This window comes from Tursiops truncatus, chromosome 20 (assembly GCF_011762595.2).
Source record: "Tursiops truncatus isolate mTurTru1 chromosome 20, mTurTru1.mat.Y, whole genome shotgun sequence".
In the NCBI taxonomy this organism is placed as follows: Eukaryota; Metazoa; Chordata; class Mammalia; order Artiodactyla; family Delphinidae; genus Tursiops; species Tursiops truncatus.
Genome location: NC_047053.1, coordinates 48,882,874 through 48,901,535, shown reverse-complemented (window position 1 = coordinate 48,901,535; position 18,662 = coordinate 48,882,874). Strand labels below are relative to the sequence as shown.

General features: G+C 53.1%; 2 protein-coding genes across 4 annotated transcripts in view; both read right to left on the bottom strand.

Moving 5' to 3' along the window:
• CYTH1 (cytohesin 1) overlaps positions 1–3,200 on the bottom strand; it is a 92,726-nt gene extending 89,526 nt beyond the window's left edge. Inside the window, exon 1 of the mRNA XM_033848601.2 lies at positions 3,049–3,200. Coding sequence (XP_033704492.1) covers positions 3,049–3,070 — 22 coding nt within the window. The 5' untranslated portion in view covers positions 3,071–3,200. The remainder of the gene's footprint in view (positions 1–3,048) is intronic.
• An 11,364-nt stretch (positions 3,201–14,564) lies between these two features.
• Positions 14,565–18,662, bottom strand: part of USP36 (ubiquitin specific peptidase 36) — a 33,236-nt gene continuing 29,138 nt past the window's right edge. For all 3 annotated transcript variants that reach the window (XM_033846852.2, XM_033846854.2, XM_073797940.1), the window contains 4 exons: positions 16,903–17,004; positions 16,079–16,194; positions 15,563–15,714; positions 14,565–15,336 (listed from right to left, as the gene is read on the bottom strand). In XM_033846852.2, coding sequence (XP_033702743.1) covers positions 15,583–15,714; positions 16,079–16,194; positions 16,903–17,004 — 350 coding nt within the window. In that variant the 3' untranslated portion in view covers positions 14,565–15,336; positions 15,563–15,582. The remainder of the gene's footprint in view (positions 15,337–15,562; positions 15,715–16,078; positions 16,195–16,902; positions 17,005–18,662) is intronic.

Sequence of the window (18,662 nt, the reverse complement as noted above, 5' to 3'; positions counted from 1 at the left end):
AGTTTATCATACCACATGTGTAGTCTGAACCACGTTGCACTGGTCTAGGGAGTTAAGACCCTCCGGGGAGTATACAGCAGAGAGGGCTGACAAACTCAGTGGTGTGGTCTCTGGGTCCGTAAAGGACACCAAAGAGTATGCAGTCAAGAAAGGCCTTCTGGGGCTTCTGATGCAGGGGACGCAGGTTCGTGCCCCGGTCTGGGAGGATCCCACATGTCGCAGAGCGGCTGGGCCCATGGGCCATGGCCGTTGAGCCTGCGCGTCCGGAGCCTGTGCTCCGCAAACGGGAGAGGCCACAACAGTGAGAGGCCCGCGTACCGCAAAAAAAAAAAAAAGAAAGGCCTTCTGGTGAGTTTTCGAAATTCTCTTTCACTGAACAGAGAAACTCTAAGACTAATTCTCTTTCTTTAGCTTATTATAAATGAGCTATGTTTCAAAGGTTTTTTATACCAAGGTGGTAGCTTGGAAATCATAACCCATTTCCCCAAAGATACAATGTTAAAAACAGTACTAGTGTCCCAGGCTGACTCATGAACCACCAGTGGCGGTTCTGAGGGAACCCCTGGACCTGGCATTCTATGTGCTTTATGAGTCCATAGCACGCACTTCCTTTTGAAATGTGGAATCTGAATAGTTGTCTTATCTTCTGAGGTGAATTCTCTGTAAAACCTAGGAGAGAAATGGACAGTTCTGGAGACTAAGGCAAACCCTTAAAGAACTGGGAGCCTTATTCTTCAAATGATCATCTTGAGCTATTAGGTACTTTTTGTGTGGTAAACCCTATGGGTGGGGAATCTTCTTTAAGTCAACATTTCTGGCTCCTCCAAAATACAAAGAACATGATTTTTTTTAATTGCATAAAGAGAAAGAAAGGAAGAACTTCTTCCTCATCTTTATGTGTGGTCAGCAGAATAACGGAGCCCAGAGATGTCCCTGTCCCAATCCCAGAACCTGCGAACATGTTACCCCTACATATGGCAAAAGGGGGATTACCACTGCAGAATCAAGGTTGCTCATCCTCATCCATATCCAGGTGGGTCCGATGGAACCACAGGGTCCTAATTAGAAGAGGCAGAGGTCAGAGAAATGAGAAGATGCTACCTGCTGGCTCTGAAGATGGAAGGTGGCCACCAGCCAAGGAATGTGGGCAGCCTTCAGAAGCTGGAAAAGGTAAGGAAACGGACGTTCCCTTAGGACCTCCAGAAAGGAACACTGACCAGTAAACACCTTGATTTTAGCTCAGTGAGAGCAAATCTGGACTTCTGACATCCAGAGCTATAAGATAATAAATGTATGTTCTTTTGAGCCACCAAGCTTGCGCTAACCTGTCACAGCAACCACAGGAAACAAATATCCCCTGCTTCCATTCACCCCGTCCAAGCACAAATTCATGCCACTGGTGGCAAAGCAGTCACTGTGTTAAAAGCAACCAGACCAACAGCTTCCTGCCTCGCCCGGTGGGTAAGAACACCAGAAGAGGGCACGAAGAAAGCCTGGCAGAACACTGGGATCTGCAAGAAATTAAACAGCAAGAGAAGGCACAGCGGCAGGCAAAGCTGGAGAAGACTTCTCCCGGGTGGGCAGAAAGACAGAAGCCTGGAGGAGCCAGAAAATCCTTCGGGACCAGCCAGGAGGTGATTTGTTTTCAATCACAGAAGAAAAGCACACACTACTTTTACTTGGAAGGTAACAAGGGGACATCTGATGGGTACCCATCCCTCACATGCTCTGGACTTCAGGCCACAAGTGGTGGCCCTTCCCCTGTCTGCCACTCAGGGTTGTGGGTCATTAACCCACCTTTTCTGCGGTCAGTGGTTCCTCAATGACTTACTCATAAATAACAGAAAACCATAACAACATGCTTCACCCGTCTCCTTTTAACATACTCTATGACAAAGCTTGCTCGCTCAGAACTTAAGAAACAAACACCACCTATGTCAATTAGTCAATAAAGCAGGATTCGGTTCCCTTTAGCCACACAAGCATTTTTAACTGTGCTCTCTGTACTCTGCTACCAAACCACAAAAGTTCACCACTTGTTCTATCTGCCATTCTTTCATCTCTCAGGAATAAAACGTTAAATTAACTAAAGCATTTCACAGAACCTTCTAAAACCCCGGCGATCTGAAGCCATTTGAGGGAGGAATGCCCTGCCGATGGCCAACAGTTCCCAGGATAAGGTTAGCTGGTGGAGGATTTGGGAACTGGTAGTTTTGTCAAGTTTTCCCTGTCTGTGTGATGTGATGACTATGCCGCGTCTCTGTGCACAGATGAGAAAGCAAACTTGCGTTTCTCCGCGCCCCTCGGGCTTCACCCGCAGGCGTTTTGGACCAGCAGCCCGTTCACACGGAACGGCGGGCAGCGATCGTCAACCCGGGCCTTGGAGTGGACGTTGGCCGAGGTCCTGGTCCCGATGGCACCCCCTGGTCGCAGCCTGTCCACTTCGGGTTCGCTGCCTGTGTTTTCTCATTTTCGTTTCTGAACAAAGACATGGACCCGGGCACACAACTTGCCAACACCTAAGGGGCCGGAAACTACGGAGAATGCCCGGGGGGAACTTAAGCGTTCGCGGGGGCCCGCGGCGGGGCTGTGGGGCGACCGGGCCTGCGCCGGACAGAGGCCCGCGACCCCCTCCCGAGACCCTGGCCCCGAATTCGCGGCCCCGAGACCCTCTCCTCGCGAAACCCACCCGAGACCCCGGCCTCGAGACCCTCACGCCGGAGACCCCCGCCCCGGAGCCCCAGGCCCTGAGACCCCAGTCCTACGAACCCGGCCCCAGAGACCCGAGCCCGGCGACCCCCGGCGCCGACCCCGGAGACATGGGCACTCCGACGCCGGCCCCTCAGCGCCCCTCAGCCTTCAGCCTCAGGGCCCCGGGTGACCCCTGCCCTGCGGAGGTCCCCGCCCGGCCCGGCCGCCCTAGGCTCGCGTCCGGCACCACAGTCCCCGGGAAACGCGAGCCGCCAGAGGCGCGGCAGGACGCCGGGCCGGAGAAGAGAGGAAGCGAGGGAGAGGGCGTCCGCCGGCCGGGCCGCGGGCCGTACTGACCGTAGCTGTCGTCCTCGTCCATGGTGCCGGCGCCGGGTTCCGCGCCGGGTTCGCCGCTCGCCCCTGGACCCTTAGCTCCTGGCCCTGCTCGCCCAGCGCGTCTCGGAGCCCCGCCCCCGGCTCCGCGCCCGCCACCCGCCCCTTGCCTCCCGCGGGGCGCCCCGCCCGCCGCCTGCGCGCGCGCACACACACACCCCAGCACGCGGCTATCTCCCGACCCGCGCCTGCGCACGCGCCCGGCCAGGCCCGCGGCCCCGCCCTCGCCGCCCGCGCGCCCACGCTTCGGGCTGCGTCCTGTAGCCTGCCCGCGCCTGCGTACGCGCTCCCGCTCAGGCCCCGCCCCTCCGACTGGTCCCTCGACCCGAGGCCCCGCCTCATACCACGCCCAAGCCCGAGGCCCCGCCCCGGCCGCCTACAGGGGCGCATCGGGTTTCGGATTTCTCAAGGGCGGCACAGGCCTAGGGTACAGCACGGAGTCTGGCTGCCCACAAAAGCCCAAGGTCGTGTCCGGCCACTGAAGGGCAGGGTGGTCCTCGCTGACGTCAACCTCGCAGGTCCGGCCCTCCCCAGACTGCCAGAGACGGCCGGTCCTTGGTCAGAGACCAGAGCATTTGAATTCATTATTTCTGAGGTCTGAACCTTAGCACCGTGAATGTCATGAGCTCACTGCCTTTATACTTCCTTTTATTTGTCCTCTGAATTTACCCAGGTCAAATTTCAAAGAGAGGCACCTCATCTCCCAGCATTTCAGGATTTGGGTGACCTTGATTCCTGGGCCTCTTAAATTTACACGTTTCTAGACTGTGCCTTACATGTTTTATTTGTCTGCCCTGGGCGGACCAAGCCCCTCCCACTGGTAAACTGAGCTGCCCTTCGGGGAGCATGAGCAATAGCTCTTCACCGGGAGGTGGGCACCTCCCCAATTTTTAATTTAGAAAAATCAAGGAAAATGCCACTTTTTCTAGCCACTTCTGGATGCATACACTCTTTCTTGGTTTGGTGCTACCCCTAAAAATTATAAGTGCCTCAGTTGGAAGGAATCTCAGGATCACACATCACACAGGGATGGTCCAAGACCCCCCGGGGGGGTCATAACCCTGGACACCTAGCCAACGTGCTGTACCCAGGGGCTGCTGGAGAAGAGCTCAGCCCAAGGACCTGGCAATGTCGCTGGCAATGTCTCCATCAGGGGGAGTTGTGACCCTCCTCAGCAGCCTGTTGGGTGAGCCCTAAAATATGCCTCCCAAGAGACAACAAAGAAAAGTAATTTCCCCTCATGCAAAAGGAATAAATGAATGATGAAACTCTAGGCTTTCTTTCCAGATCTGCTTCCTATTAGCCTTGTGACCTGGGCAAACAGCTCAGTGCCCTGGACCTATTTCCCACCCACACAATGGAGCCTCTGCCTATAAAATCCAGGCTTCTACCCAATATTGATCTCTGAAGTGACAGATCTGTCGTTGTCTTCCTCTTGACCTCTGCACATGGATGGATGGATGGATGGATTTCAACATATCACCCTAAGCGATCCTAATCTTTACATTCCATCAGGGTGCAGCTCTGGCCCACCCTTCTGGTGGCTAAGAATATTGTACATTCACAAACAAACATCCCTCTTACTCCGCTGAGCTGTCTGACCCAGCCTTTGGTGGAGAAGCTTGATGTCTCCGGAAAGTCTAAGAAGATGGTCTCCATTTCCTTAGGCAGGTGTTTCTTTCGAACAGTTCCAGAAATTAGACACTTCCCTTGTATAGATTGTTATCTTACTCCTAAAAGGTTGATTCTGGTGGACCTAGCCGTTTAATCTCCACTGATTTCACCTAACTCTTGCTCAATGACAAAAACTTGGGAAGAAAAGCAATTGAGGCCACAGGTTAATTCTCACTATGATCTGAACTCCCAAACCCAGTACCTTTGGATGGGAAGGAATACGGGTGTGAATGCTAATCACTTCAATTAGCCTGGTACTTAACTGTTTACAAATTCCCTTAACTTACATTATTTCATTACAACAGTGTTTTCCAATGGCAGGTCCTGACTCTGAATGGATGAGAAACCAATCACCATTGGATGAAAGGAAGATAGAATAAGATAGAATCAGTGTCCATCACATACCATAAGGATAATGTTTGTTTTGGTTGTAGATGAATGCACTGGGTAGGGATGTAAAATGTACTTGACTGCAAGTCACTGTCAAAGACCCTCTGTTAGCTCACACTCCTGGCTCCGGGGCTTCGGTGAGCTGTTATCTCCATATCGCAGATTTGGAAACTGAGGCCCACAGAGGTCACAGTGTAGAATGGGAGCCACCAGGTCAGCTTCACTTGCTACTTGTGTCCTCAGCCCCTGGAGCATAGCGAGACCTCAAAGGGAGAGCCAGAGGCAGGGAGCAGAGGAGCTGAGAGGGCACTGGCCGTGGGTCTGGAATCTGCTGGTCTGCTACTTACCCCCAGACCTCTTCCCCCACGTCAAGAACTTTGAAAATGGGTCAGGGACTTCCCTGGCAGTCCAGTGGTTAAGACTTCGCCTTCCAATGCAGGGGGTGCATGTTCGATCCCTGGTCAGGGGGCTAAGATCCCACATGCCTTGTGGCCAAAACACCAAAACATAAAACAGAAGCAGTATTGTAACAAATTCAATAAAGACTCTTAAAAAATTGTCCACATCAAAAAAAAAATTGAAAAGAAAAAGAAAATGGGTCGGGGCTCCCTGCAGGCCTCTCACTGTGGTCCGTTGTTTTTAGTGGTTGATCCGCCTGACGAACTTTTTTTTTAAATTAGTGCCTCCCTTCTGTCATCCTTGCCTTACATAATAATTTCAAAAATTAGAATGAATTAGGAAGGGTTTTGAGCAGAGGTAACCCAAAATATATTTTTTTTCCTGTGCTTATACTGTGATGTTTAAAACTTTTTCAGAAACAGTATTCAAAAAGGGACAGGTTACTGGGTCCTGTCCCTTTCCTACAAGGGAGCACCCACAGGCTTTTAAAAGATTGAGCCTGGGCTTCCCTGGTGGCGCAGTGGTTGAGAGTCCGCCTGCCGATGCAGGGGACACGGGTTCGTGCCCCGGTCCAGGAAGATCCCACATGCCGCGGAGCGGCTGGGCCCGTGAGCCATGGCCGCTGAACCTGCGCGTCCGGAGCCTGTGCTCCGCAACGGGAAAGGCCACAACAGTGAGAGGCCCGCGTACCACGAAACAAAATAAAACAAAACAAAAGAAAAGATTGAGGCTTATTTCCGCATTTGCCGACGTGAGACTATTCCCAAGCTGTATGAAGTGGAAAAACCAAGGACAGAACAGGGGCATATAATATATTTCCATTTCTAACAAAAATACATCAACATGTGATGTACATTGACATTGTACGTTCAGCCATTTGATAAGTATTTGTCGGGGGCAGGGCGCAGTGCTGTGCCATGCGCTGTTCAAGATGCTGAGGACACAGCAGCGAAGAGAGCAGCTGGAAAGCCATGCCCTCTCGGGACTCCCAAACTAGTGGGCAAGCGTGGACTGTGGCTAACAGGGCACACAGGAGACTGGGGGCCTCCCTGCCTCTGGGAGGAGAGCCAGTTGCCAGGGAAACAGGAGTGGGAGACTCTTCATTAAATACCCTTCAATACTCAAAGGGGTTGAATTGTGAACCCAAAAACCTAACCTCCAGTACCTGTGAATTGTGATCTTATTTGGAAATAAGGTCTTTGCAGATGTAATCAGGTTAAGATGAGATCATTAGGGTGGCCCAAATCCAATAACTGGTGTCCTTCTAGGAAGAGGAGATTAGGACACAGAGACACATAGAGAAGGCCATGTGAAGATGGAGGCAGACACTGGAGAGGCCGAGCAATGCCTGGGTCACCAGAAGCTGGAAGAGGCAAAGAAGGATTCTTCAGAGAGAGTGCAGCCCTGCCAATACCTTGATTCCAGACCTCTGGCCTCCAGACGTGAGAGAACAAATTTCTGTTGTTTTAAGCCCCCCAGCCCATGGGACTTTGTTATAGCAGCCCTGGGAAATACACAGCTTTTAAATTAAACACAATATGCATGTATTACCTATTTTATTTTTTTAATTGAAGTATAGTTGATTTACAATGTTGTGTTAGTTTTGGGTGTACAGCGAAGTTCAGTTATTTTTATATATATATATATATATAATGTATATATTCTTTTTCATATTATTTTCCATTATGGTTTATTATAGGATATTGAATACAGTTCCCTGTGATATACAGTAAGCCCTTGTTGTTTATCTATTTTATATATAGTAGTGTGTATCTGCTAATCCCAAAACTCCTAATTTATCCCTCCCCCAAGCCCTTTCCCCTTTGTTAACCATAAGTTTGTTTTCTACGCCTGTGAGTCTGTTTCTGTTTTGTAAATAAGTTCATCTGTGTCATATTTTAAATTCTACATATAAGTGATATCATATGATATTATTACCTATTTTAAATTAATGTTTTAAATAAGAATTTTAGAGGGGGCTTAGATATAAGATACCATGGTAAGGGACTTCACTATTACCTCTCTGTTCTTCCTTGTGCCCATATTTCATCTGGTTCCTTTTTCTAAAACAAATGATTCTACTTCCTTGCCTTTCTCTTCTCCCATCAAGATGAGTGAGACAGCAGGGGGCCAAGTGGGCAGCGCAAACTGGAGGGTCTCGTGAGAAAGGGGAGGACGGTGTCCCCTCCCTGCATGAACACTGATACCCCCTCCATGTGCAAAAGGAGCAACTCGCACCGCCACCCCGCACATGCTGAAGGAACACGGTCCCCTGAGGCCAACAGAACCACAGGAAGCACCACATCCTAAGGCCTCCCACCCATACAGAATTATAAATGGCTACCCGACACGCCACTACTCAGAGCTCCACCAAGGCCAGGGCCGGGGAGGGAGGGACAGTTGCCTCAGACAACACCTGCCTCACAGAAGAGGAATGGGCTCAGCTGGGCCTGCCAGCCTTACCCTCCAACTGCTACGTGAACCCTTCATTCTCCCTGAGACCAAGGTGAGAGGCTGACGAGGCTGCCCAGCGGCGCTTCCGGAAGCCAGCCTCTGAGCCCTCCCCATGCAGGTTTAGACAGGTGTCCTCAGTAATACAAGACAGGGCCTGGGGGCAGCCCCCGCCAGCCCCGCCAGCCTCTCCAGCCTGCACTCAGGAGGGAGGTGGTGCTGGGGAAGGAAGGGCGCTTGCAGAGACGCAAACCGAGCCGCTCACACGGGCCGAGGCTGGGGCATTGTCTTGCTTTGAAAACCCCCAGATTTTATTCTGCTAAAGCTTTGCAATTTCTTCTGTGTGTGAATGGCACTTGAAATCTGTTTGTAATGGATCTTGATTGTGTCCAGCTGTCACAAACAGTTCCCCTGCCGCCCGACAAGACAGCTGGCCACGTGCCACACAGTCCAGGCTTTCACTTCAAATAGAGGAGCTAATGCTCCAGTTCCCGCCAGACCTGCCAAAATATTTTCACTTGTGAAAACAACAAAGGTGGGGGGGACGGGGGGTGGGGGCAGGGGCTCAGAGACAGAAGCGTCGGGAGGACGGCGCAAGGAGGCTTCTGGGCCAAGGACATCAACGGAGGTGGGCTGGCCGCGTTCTGAGAGGAGTCCAAGGGCACGGTCACCAACCACACTCCTGTCGGGCTTACCCCTTCAACCAAGACTTCCTGGGGGCCTGGAATTCGGGACTGACAGAAGGCAACACCCACCCGTCTCTGCCAAGGGGAATTGTCTAACCGAGGCCATGTAAGGCAGAAAACAGCAGATCAGTACACGTAAGAAGGGAGAATAAAGTACGTGAACCACGGATCATTTCTATGACTGTAAGAGCAAAAAACCACATCAAGGTGCATTTTAATAGTCCCAACAGTTAGCGCGGGATGATGAAGGCTGACACATCCTTTCAACAACACAGCTGTGACAGGTGCTGGGAAACCTGAGGATGGGAATGATTTGATTAGGGCTTTTTTTTTTTTTTGCAGTACGCAGGCCTCTCACTGTTGTGGCCTCTCCCATTGCGGAGCACAGGCTCCGGACGCGCAGGCTCAGCGGCCATGGCTCACGGGCCCAGCCGCTCCGCGGCATGTGGGATCTTCCCGGACCGGGGCACGAACCCGTGTCCCCTGCATCGGCAGGCGGACTCTCAACCACTGCGCCACCAGGGAAGCCTGGGCTTCTTGTCTTGAAGGACTATCCTGGGGGCCAGGAAGGCAGACCAGGAAGCAGGTCCACTGGAGGCTGGAGCACTGGTTAGAAGACGATTTGAGTCCAAGAGAAAAGTGGTGGCGACTCAAGCTGAGAGCCAGGCAGTGGGGACGGGAAAGAGTGGACTTTCCGGAAGCCAGGTGGAAAGATCAGAATTCTGTCACTGATGCGTGGAAGTAATGTGAAGGAGGTGCCGAGCGTGGCGGGCACGTTTCTGGCTTTGGCATCAGGGTGGATGGTGGGCCCCCAGCCATGGGAGGGACACAGGAGGAGCAGGACACAGGTAAGAGGAGGGCAGACAAAACAATGAACTCTGTCTGGGCCACAAATTTGCCAGTAGGATATCCAGGAAAAGATGTTCCTCGGGCTATACTGAGTACACAATGGGGAATATTGATTGGAGTGGATTGATTCTGGCTACATCTAGGTATCCAGGGCTCACCAGATCCAACAGATTTAACACTGAAGGGACAGAAAAAGAAGAGCTCTTCAGGGAGACGGGGGTGAATAGTGTCCAATCCTGAAAAGAAGTTGTGGCAAAGGCTCATCAGATTTGGGAACTGGGTCACTGAGTGGAGTGATGCGGGCAGAGGGCAGACTGAGGACTGTGGAGAAGGAAGCAGAGGGCAAATCGAAGCTTAGGTGAGGGAGAGGGTGGCTGGGAGGGGACACGGAAAAAATGGGCCTTTTTTAGGATGGCTGACACTTGAACATGTTCACGAGAGAAGGAAGGGGGAAGAGCGAGACACAGGAGGCAGACGGGAAAATCACTGAGGCGAGGTCCCCAAGGGGTGGAAGAGGTCGGTCTGGAGAGCACATTGAGGACCCCACAGGGGGTCCTACAGACCATCCCATGTAAGAACCATTAGATCAGAGCTGTGAGTGTGGTCCCCACCCAGCAGTGGGTTAGCATCCCCTAGGAACGTGTTAGAAATGCAAATTCTCAGACCTCACCCCAGACCTGCTGAATCAGAATGTCAGGGGATGGGGCCCAGCAACCTGTGTTTTAACAACCCCCTGGTGATTCCGACCCTCTCTCAAACCCAGGACTAGCACAGCAGTTCTCAACGCCGGCCGCCCGCCCGGTAGAATCACTCAGGAAGGGTTTGCCCAAGCCTCACTCTCGAGAGTCTCATCTCCCTCACATTTGTATTAAATTAAATTAGTATTCAATAACTCTCCCAGGTGATTCTGGGCTCCGTGAGTGTTGGAACCGCTAGGTCAGAGAGAGAATAGACCACACGGAGATAGAGGGAAGTTGCTTATGGTTTTGGTTTCCTGGTGTTTCACTGTTTATTTTGCAGTGGGAGGGAACTCTTGCAGTGGGATGAAAATCATTTGCCGAGAGTAAGGGGCACACAGGCGGTGGGAGGGCACAAACAGGCAACAGCCACTAATGGGATGGGAGAGAGGGGCCCCCTGAGACAGAGCCTAATGAAGCATGGCAACCTGCTTTGGGCAGCTGGATGGTCCTCCCTGACGGTACCAGCCGGTCCTGATGCAGGAGCAGGGAAGGAAGGAGCAGGATGCAGCTGGGCTAAGCAGAGTCTGTGCAGCAGGGGCTCCTCCAGGCACGAGCCTGGGCTAAAGGGAGGAGCCAGTGCAGGTGACCAGCCATGAGGCCCGGAAGGCAGAGAGAGAACCACACCGCTAAGCTCTCACCAGGTGTCACATGACACATCCTCAAGCTGCCTGGGATTACCAGAACCTAGCTTCACCTAGGTCCCGTCTACATGGAGGCTGTCCACGCTACCAAGACTGGGCAGGATTCGAACCCTGGCCTTCCTCACTCCATCGTACCAGCCAGCCTTTCACTGCTCGCTCCTGACTCCCGAGGTTGGCCGAGCTTCTAATGGATGGTCACCTGGTTCCCCAGGTGTCCTGCACTTTTTCCTAATCGGGAGACTCCGTGCTCCCTGGTCACCTCCTTCTCACACCTGTGGGTCTCCCCATTCTGTTCTGATAACGCAGGCTTGGCTGCATCACAGCCTTGGAATCTGTCACCCACCTGCCTCTCTGGTATGACGTGCCCTACCACTCAGCTGACTTCCCAAGCCAGAGGTCTTCCCCCAGCCCTGAACCTTCCACCTTATGTTACCTTTGCTCTTGATTCCACCTCTGAATACCAAAGTGGCCCCACCTCTTCTGTTACTACCATGTCATAGTTGCAGACATGAGCACTTCTTGGCCAGCCTGTTGGACTGGTCATCTTCACCTGTCTTCTCCACCCCCGCCCCTGGCCTGCACGCACACTGCCATCAGCCGTGGGTGTGTAAACAGCGAATCAGACCTTGTAGACCCTTGCTGACGATACCGCAGGCACTCACTGTAATCCGAAAGACACACAAGGAAAGGCTGGCATGAAAGGTTCCTACCGAAATTATCAGTGGAGAAGCATCCTGTGCTTTTGCCTTGTCGCCTGACAGGGTCGTTCAAGCAAGCCCCACCAGCTGGAGCCTACTCACCTGTCAACCCCCCATTCACAGCTTCCCCTCCTCCCCGAGGCCACACCAGGCAGGGCTGGCACGCCCTCCTCCTGGTTCCCACTGGAGCCGGCAGCTCTGTGCTTGAGACCATGGGCTGCCAGTGGGAAACTTGGCCTTATTCATCTTCTACGCAGCCAGAACCATGTTGCTACTGATGGGAACCAGTAACAACACGCAAAAGCTATGGTCTTGCTTGTATGACCCCTGTGCCCAGATTTGTAGTGGATCAACTCCAGCTGCCTCCCAGCCGGTGATGCAGAACCTCTGGACACAAGTTCCGCTGGTGAGACAGGCCCATGAACTACATCAGTCACCCCAAACCCTCTCCCACCTGCCGAGCACCCCCTCTGGTTTGGGTCCAGCAGATGTCTCACCTCACCTGTTCTTACTTTGCTGTCCTCATTTTGAGCTGTCCGGCCAACCACCCCCCCACCCCCCGCAGTGACTGGACTAGAGAGTCCCCGTGTCTGAGGAGCATGTTTGGGTGGGGCACTGTGGGGTGTCACTGAAGGGAAGGAAGGAGTAAGGAGCCGCGGAGCTCGGGCACCAGAACCCACTCAACGGAAACCTGCCTTTGCCTGGGACGACACTAGTTCCTGTCACCCACTCACAGGCACTGCTCCTGCCACCTGCAACCTGCAGATCATGGAGCGCTCTGCAGACACCTGTGCCCCCTCCTGGCCTTACCCCACTTCCAGGACGTGCGGTATCAGCCAGACCCTGCCCCTCCTGTTCCCGTCAAGCCTGACAAGAGCTGCAATGTCCACGTGAGTCCAAATTACACTCTACCAACACTGAATTCCAGTCCACACAGGAGACGAGTTTTCCTCACCACGGCCTCCGGTATGTGGCCGGAGCAGCAGCTGGGCGTGCCCACTCGGGTCAGGGGAGACTGAACAGGCACTGACCACATCGCCGTGCCCTACCCACCGCTGTGCACAAGCCAGGCTCAGGAGGGGGTCCCCAAACCGGAGGCCTGGGTTGTCCCTGCCAACTGTGAGGAAAACTCAGTTTAGCAAAACCTGATTTCTCCCTCATCTTTCCCTGCAGAAGTCCAACCATTTGGTTCAAAAAATTTTCAAACAAACCTCAGTGGAATGATACTGTTTCCAAGTTTCAATCTGGTGCTCATTGAAAATCACCCTCAAAGCTCAAGGAGTCACTTCAAAGGATTTCTCCCTTCTTAAATTCAAACAATGTATTAAGACATTCAAATAAACCTCTTTATTCCCCCTTTATTCTTAACAAAGACCTGTTCTAAGCTTTGCTGCACAGACTGCTAAAGGCACCTGACTCCCTCTCACGGACAGTGACCAGAAAGTGCCTGAGGCCAACCTCACACGCAAACTAGGACAGCAGACTGGGGTCGGGGTGAACCTTTTATAAGTCAAAGGGGAAAAAAACAAAGACACAGGCAGGACTCACAAAAACTCCTTGTTTTATTGCACCGAGATCTTGACAACATCTGGGGCCCCTCAGCCCCTGGAACGGAGGTGCAGGTCATGTGCCCTGGACTCGACGCGCACACGGGGCCAAGGTGTGAGCAGGCCCCCAGCCCCGTGTGCGCAGGCCCCCAGCCGAGGGTCAGGGAGTGACAGGACCCAGGACCACTGGGAGGGGTGAGTTAAATGAGACCCATGTTCTAAGTCAACAAAGTCTAAGACTGCCACTATAGAAGCTTTATACACGGACACCTAGGATCTGGACTCGTCTTCTGGGCCTATCCTTTCCCTCCCAGTTTGGCCGATGATTCTCCGTGGGATGCGAGGACTTGTCTACTTAACAGTGATACTTAAATGCTGCAGGGTCAGGCCAGTGCTCATCCCTGCCCAGGAGAAAACGGGTACGTTCTCCTCAGGAAAAGCCTTTATAGTTATATAGTGGAGGAAGGAAGAGACTTGTTTGGAGAAGAGGGAGAGAGAGAAAAGAGATCAATTCTGTGCTAGCAAACAACTGAATTTTTCTTTTTTCAGCTACAGAACATGTTAAAAATATGGTCGGGGAGATAGTTCACGCAGGAATGGATGTCAACATCTCAAGAGAGAAAAAAACCCTACCCACGGAGGCACCTGCCTTCCCTCCTGAGATGACAAATGACAGAGCCACAGGGCACTGGGGTGGGCCCCTCAGCTTTGAGCAAGGTGTGGTTGACATGCAGGAATCAGTCCTCTGTAGAAGACAAAAAGGCTCCCGGGCCAGTCCAGGCAGAGCCTGGTTCCCATTTGCTGGGACCAGAGCAGCCCCAGCGCAGGCCACTGGTATTATTCTCCCCAACTTTTTAAAGAGAAATACAAAAACAGGAAGAAAAAAACATAAAGATCGACCCACATGAAAAAATTAACATAGCTCCCCGTATAAAAAATGTAACGCTTTTTCGATACCACCAGGATCCCCCAGGCCCCAGAACAAGCAGCAGAGCAAAGGGCAAGGCTCCGTGAGGAAGAAAGTGGGGGCCAGACAAGTGCATCGGGCCTCAGGCTGAGGAGACCACTCGAAGGACAGGACCAGGCACTGGTCCACTCCCACCCGAAGCGGTACCAAGAGGAGAGGAAGCATGGACATGCGCTGAGGGATAATCTTCAGATTTACTTCCATACCTTCTACCGCTGGGACATGCGTCCTTTTTCTGGACAGTATCACCTCACTGAGGCTTTTCCGTATTTATTAAATTATAAGTTCGCAGCACAGCTTGAACAAGATAAAAGAGTGATCGTGATCTTCTCGAGTAATACAATCATCTAAATTCAAAAAGCACTCACAAAATTGAGCAAACAAAGCCAGTATTTGCATATTAGGGAGAGGAAACATATTGCTGATGGAAGCCACAGGCCTGGTCAAAAATAAATGTTTTATATCAAGTAGTAAAATAAACAGAGAATCTACCCCAAGACCACCACCTCAGTAAGGACCCCCGGGTTACTGCAGCTGCAAGGCAGGGTCCAGCAAAGCCACCTCGGAACAAGTAGCAGCCTGAGAAGCAGATGTGTCGGCACATCTTTTCGGCCCCCAACCTGCCCCACTACAGCCACCTGCTCTCCAGAGAGGGTCTAGAGTTTCTTGCAAGAGAGAGATGCACTGGCAGGGCTGCCCGCCCCGCAATTCCATAAAAGGGAGAGGCAGCGGCGTGGGGCCGGCCCGGGGCGCCGCCGACTCTCTGAGGCTGAACAGGTAAGGCATACAGAGCCCCCACCTGAGGAAGCGGGAGGCGCAGGATGAGCTAGCAGTGCCAGCCGCCAGGAGTGGGGGACGGAGGGCCCGTCGAGAAGAGCAACTGGCTGCACGCCATCATCTCTGGAGCTCGAGGTCACACTGGGAAGGCGCAGCCGCCGTCCTCCCTGCCGTCCCCCGCAGCCCCAGGACAGCATCACAGGGCGCTCAGCCCCATCTCAGGTCCCAGTTGCTGTGCTGCCCCCTGCTCTAAGAGTCCCCGTGTCTGTCACAGTGCGTGTTGTGTCACCAGAGGTCCTGATCCACAGAAGCCCGGGGCCTCTGCGGGCCGTCCCCCATGGCAGGCCTGGAGCCGACAGAGCCAGCAAGTCCTCGGCAAGTGGCTCTTCAGTCCAGATAGACGGTCCCCGGGAAGGGACCGCGTCTCTGGAGGCTGTGAGGCAAAGAACATCATTCTTGAGGGAGAGAAACGAGACCCTAGGAGTCCCACCACCACCCCGGGAGAGCGCGTCCAACACGGGCAACGCCACTGACACGAGATGGAGCCTGGAAACAGCCTGGTCCTCAATCTGCAAGTGACCGGTATGTGCACACCACACTCCACACCGTACACACCACAGCCCATGCACGACTGCACACACACACACGCACAAACTGACCCATCTTGACAGCTCCAAATTCAGCGGCGATAGCTGAGACTGGAAGCCTTAGCTGGATGAGTCACAGACCAAAAGTTCCGTCTACTCTGAAGTTTCTGGAAGGCATTGAAGTTTCTTTTCTTCTCTCTCTTGAATTTTTTCAATTTCTTTTCCTATGTCAAGAATCACAGTGTCATAATTCCCAAAAAGGGCTCCCCCGGGTCCCGGGGGCTCCTTTCCAAGTGCTTACTACGTGCTAGCACGAGTCTCAACGTGCGACCTGAACTAACAGATTGACACTCCAGTGACCCACGGAAGGTGTCCCCACGACCCCCACTTCACTGACGGAGGAGCAGGAGTGACTGGAGGACACAGGCTTCCTGAACCCGGGCAGCGCGGCTCCAGTCTCGCCTTCGGCCACTCTGTAGTGCTGCTGCCCCTTCAAACAGCCCTGAAAATCCAAGTCCTCCCCAGCGGCCCCCGAGCTGAGCTACTCCGCGGCGCTCTGCCCCCGCCAGGCGCCACCACGCATCACACCTTCCCTCGGTCGAACTCTTCGTCCCAGTCGTCAATGACTGTGGCCATGCGGGCCAGCCTGCTGTCCTGAATGGCGTCCTGACTGACAGCTGACACCTCGCCGTCCCACGTCAAAACTGCAAGACAGACACTGGCATTGCGACCTGTGTGGGTACCTGGCTGCCCTGTGGATTTACTTCAAGGGTGAAGTTTACAAAATAGGCTGGTCTACTCCTAATTATTCAAAAAGTTTTGAGTGCCACCTTTTGGTGAAAATGGATACACAGAGAAGGAAAAGGGGAGGAACAGAGTGGTCTCCGGTGTGTAGGCCAGTCAGTGATCCCGTCACTTAAAAGCAAACACTGTTAACCCCGAATATTTAGTTCTTTTTAAGCCCATGCCCTCATTTGAGAAACAAAGATCTTGCGTTCTTTCTCCGAGTCCGAATTAGAAAAATAATGTTCTAAATAAAAACTTACAGCATGAGTGCTGGATGAGTTTTTCGGTCTGTTGCCTGCCCCGACTCTGGAATTCTAATGCTCTCCCTGGCTGGCCTGCCCTGCCCTGCCCAAACGCCCATGCTCTGCCCTCTCCCCGGCTCCCAGAGCCCAGCAGGAAGCTGCTCTGGATCCCCACCGCAGACAAAACCCGCCTGCAGGGCTCTTGATCTGCATACAATGGCAATGGGGTCAGAGAGGGTACAACAGACATGTACATTCCTCTTCCCATCTTCAGAGCCAAGCAATTCCTATGCACAAGGCTCAACACAGGAGGTCTTTTTCAGGCCTCTCTAGCTCCTCATAAGCCAACTGCAGAAGACAGAAGTCAAGTCTCAAAACCAGTGCCTCTTCTCCCATAAGCTTTATCAGATGAATATTTGAGCAATTCCTGGACCACATCGGATTCTCTCTCTCTGTCCCAGGATACAAGAGGAGCCTGTCCCAGCCCTGCAATCAGAATAACATTTACATACATTAAAAATAAACCACCGAGGAAACACTTGTACACCTTTTATTTACAACAGAATTGCAGAACTTACTAATGACAAATTCTTTAGAGAATGTGTAAAAGCAAGCTCTTCCTGCCTGCCTGCCTGCCTGCCTGTGACAAGGGAGTTAACGATTATTCTTTCTCAAGAGAAGAGGTTATTGGTCCAAATCAACTCTGCAAAAGATGAAAACCTGAACACTGAAAACAAAACAAAAAACCTACAGGCAGCAGTGAGCCCTCGGTCTGACGGAGGAAGGGACGGGAGCTCCCCATGGAGGCTCCTCGCCTGCAGGGAAGGGGCAGAAACCGGAGCAGCGCGAACTGGAGGGACAAGGTGCCGCCGCCACCACCACCACCGCAGCTTCGCAGGGCAGCTCCCACCGCCCTGCCCGCAGAGAGCCTGGCCAGCAAGGACATCTGCACAGACAGCACTGACCACCCCTTATCAGGGCTCTAGAAACGACGTCTTAGCTGCTCCTGGCCTCTGCCCAGTCCCCCTAACCACCCACAACTGTCAGAATAGACTCACCTCCCTAAACACAAGCCTGACCTCATCTCTCTGGTCCACCAATTTGGCAATGACCTGGTGCCCTTCAGGCTCAGTGCTCTGAGCAGGACAGCGTCCACTGTCTGCCCCCGGCCTGTCCCCCACCCCCTCTCCAGCCGCTCCTCAGCACAGCTCGGGCCCGGTGGTCACGCGGAGCCACCCGCAACCCGGGCTCTGGCCTCTTTAGGGTCACAAATGCCTGCCCCAATTCTGGGATCACGAACAAACACACGGGGTGCTGGGCGTGCCCGCCGCGCACTTCCTGCTCTGCACTGGGCGGAGAGCCCTGGGGCCCGGCAGCACCTCCCGCTTGGCTGACGTGCTCACAAAGTGACCCCGTCTGATGACAGCCGGTCTCTGCAGCCTTTTCTCCAATGACACACGGGCTGCCTGAAGTGGCCATTCCTCACTGCCTAGCAATTAGTGCTTTTGCCGTGTAATTAATGGAATTCCGTGTTTATTCATGAATTCGTTTCTCCGGAGTTTGATAAACTACAAACCCATCCCCGGGAACCAGCGTGCCCCCAAAGCACCAACAGCAGACCCCAGACGATCCTGCACCTGGGGGCCCCTTCCTGAGGCGCTGAGGACCTTCTCTTCCCTCATTTAACAGACACATTCCACCAGGAGAGCCTGGTGAAACGGGCTGGCCCACTAAGGAAAAAGAAAACACAACGTGGACGAGGCGCTTGGTGGAGGCCTCAGCCCAGGCACGGCCACAGCACACAGAACCCCACTGCAAAAGGCCACACGATCTTCAGGAAGGCCGGCTACAAAGAGAGGCAGAGGGAGGTGAGCTTCTGAACCCAATGCTGCAAGTTCAAGTGGCAAAGAAAAACGCCAGGCTGGGCGGCCCAGGAGTAATTCCAGTGGGAAGGTTTAGACGGGAACAGCCCTGAACCAGAAGAAACACTGCGCTCACAGAACGTGTGAAGTTTACATGTACCCCATCTTTTCCTGCAGGGTAGTTTGGGCTGAACGATCTGCCAGGTCAGGAGGCCCGAGTGGGCAGACAGCTGGCACGAGGGCAGAGGTAAGAGGTCTTCCAGCGGGCCCCTCCCAAGGTAC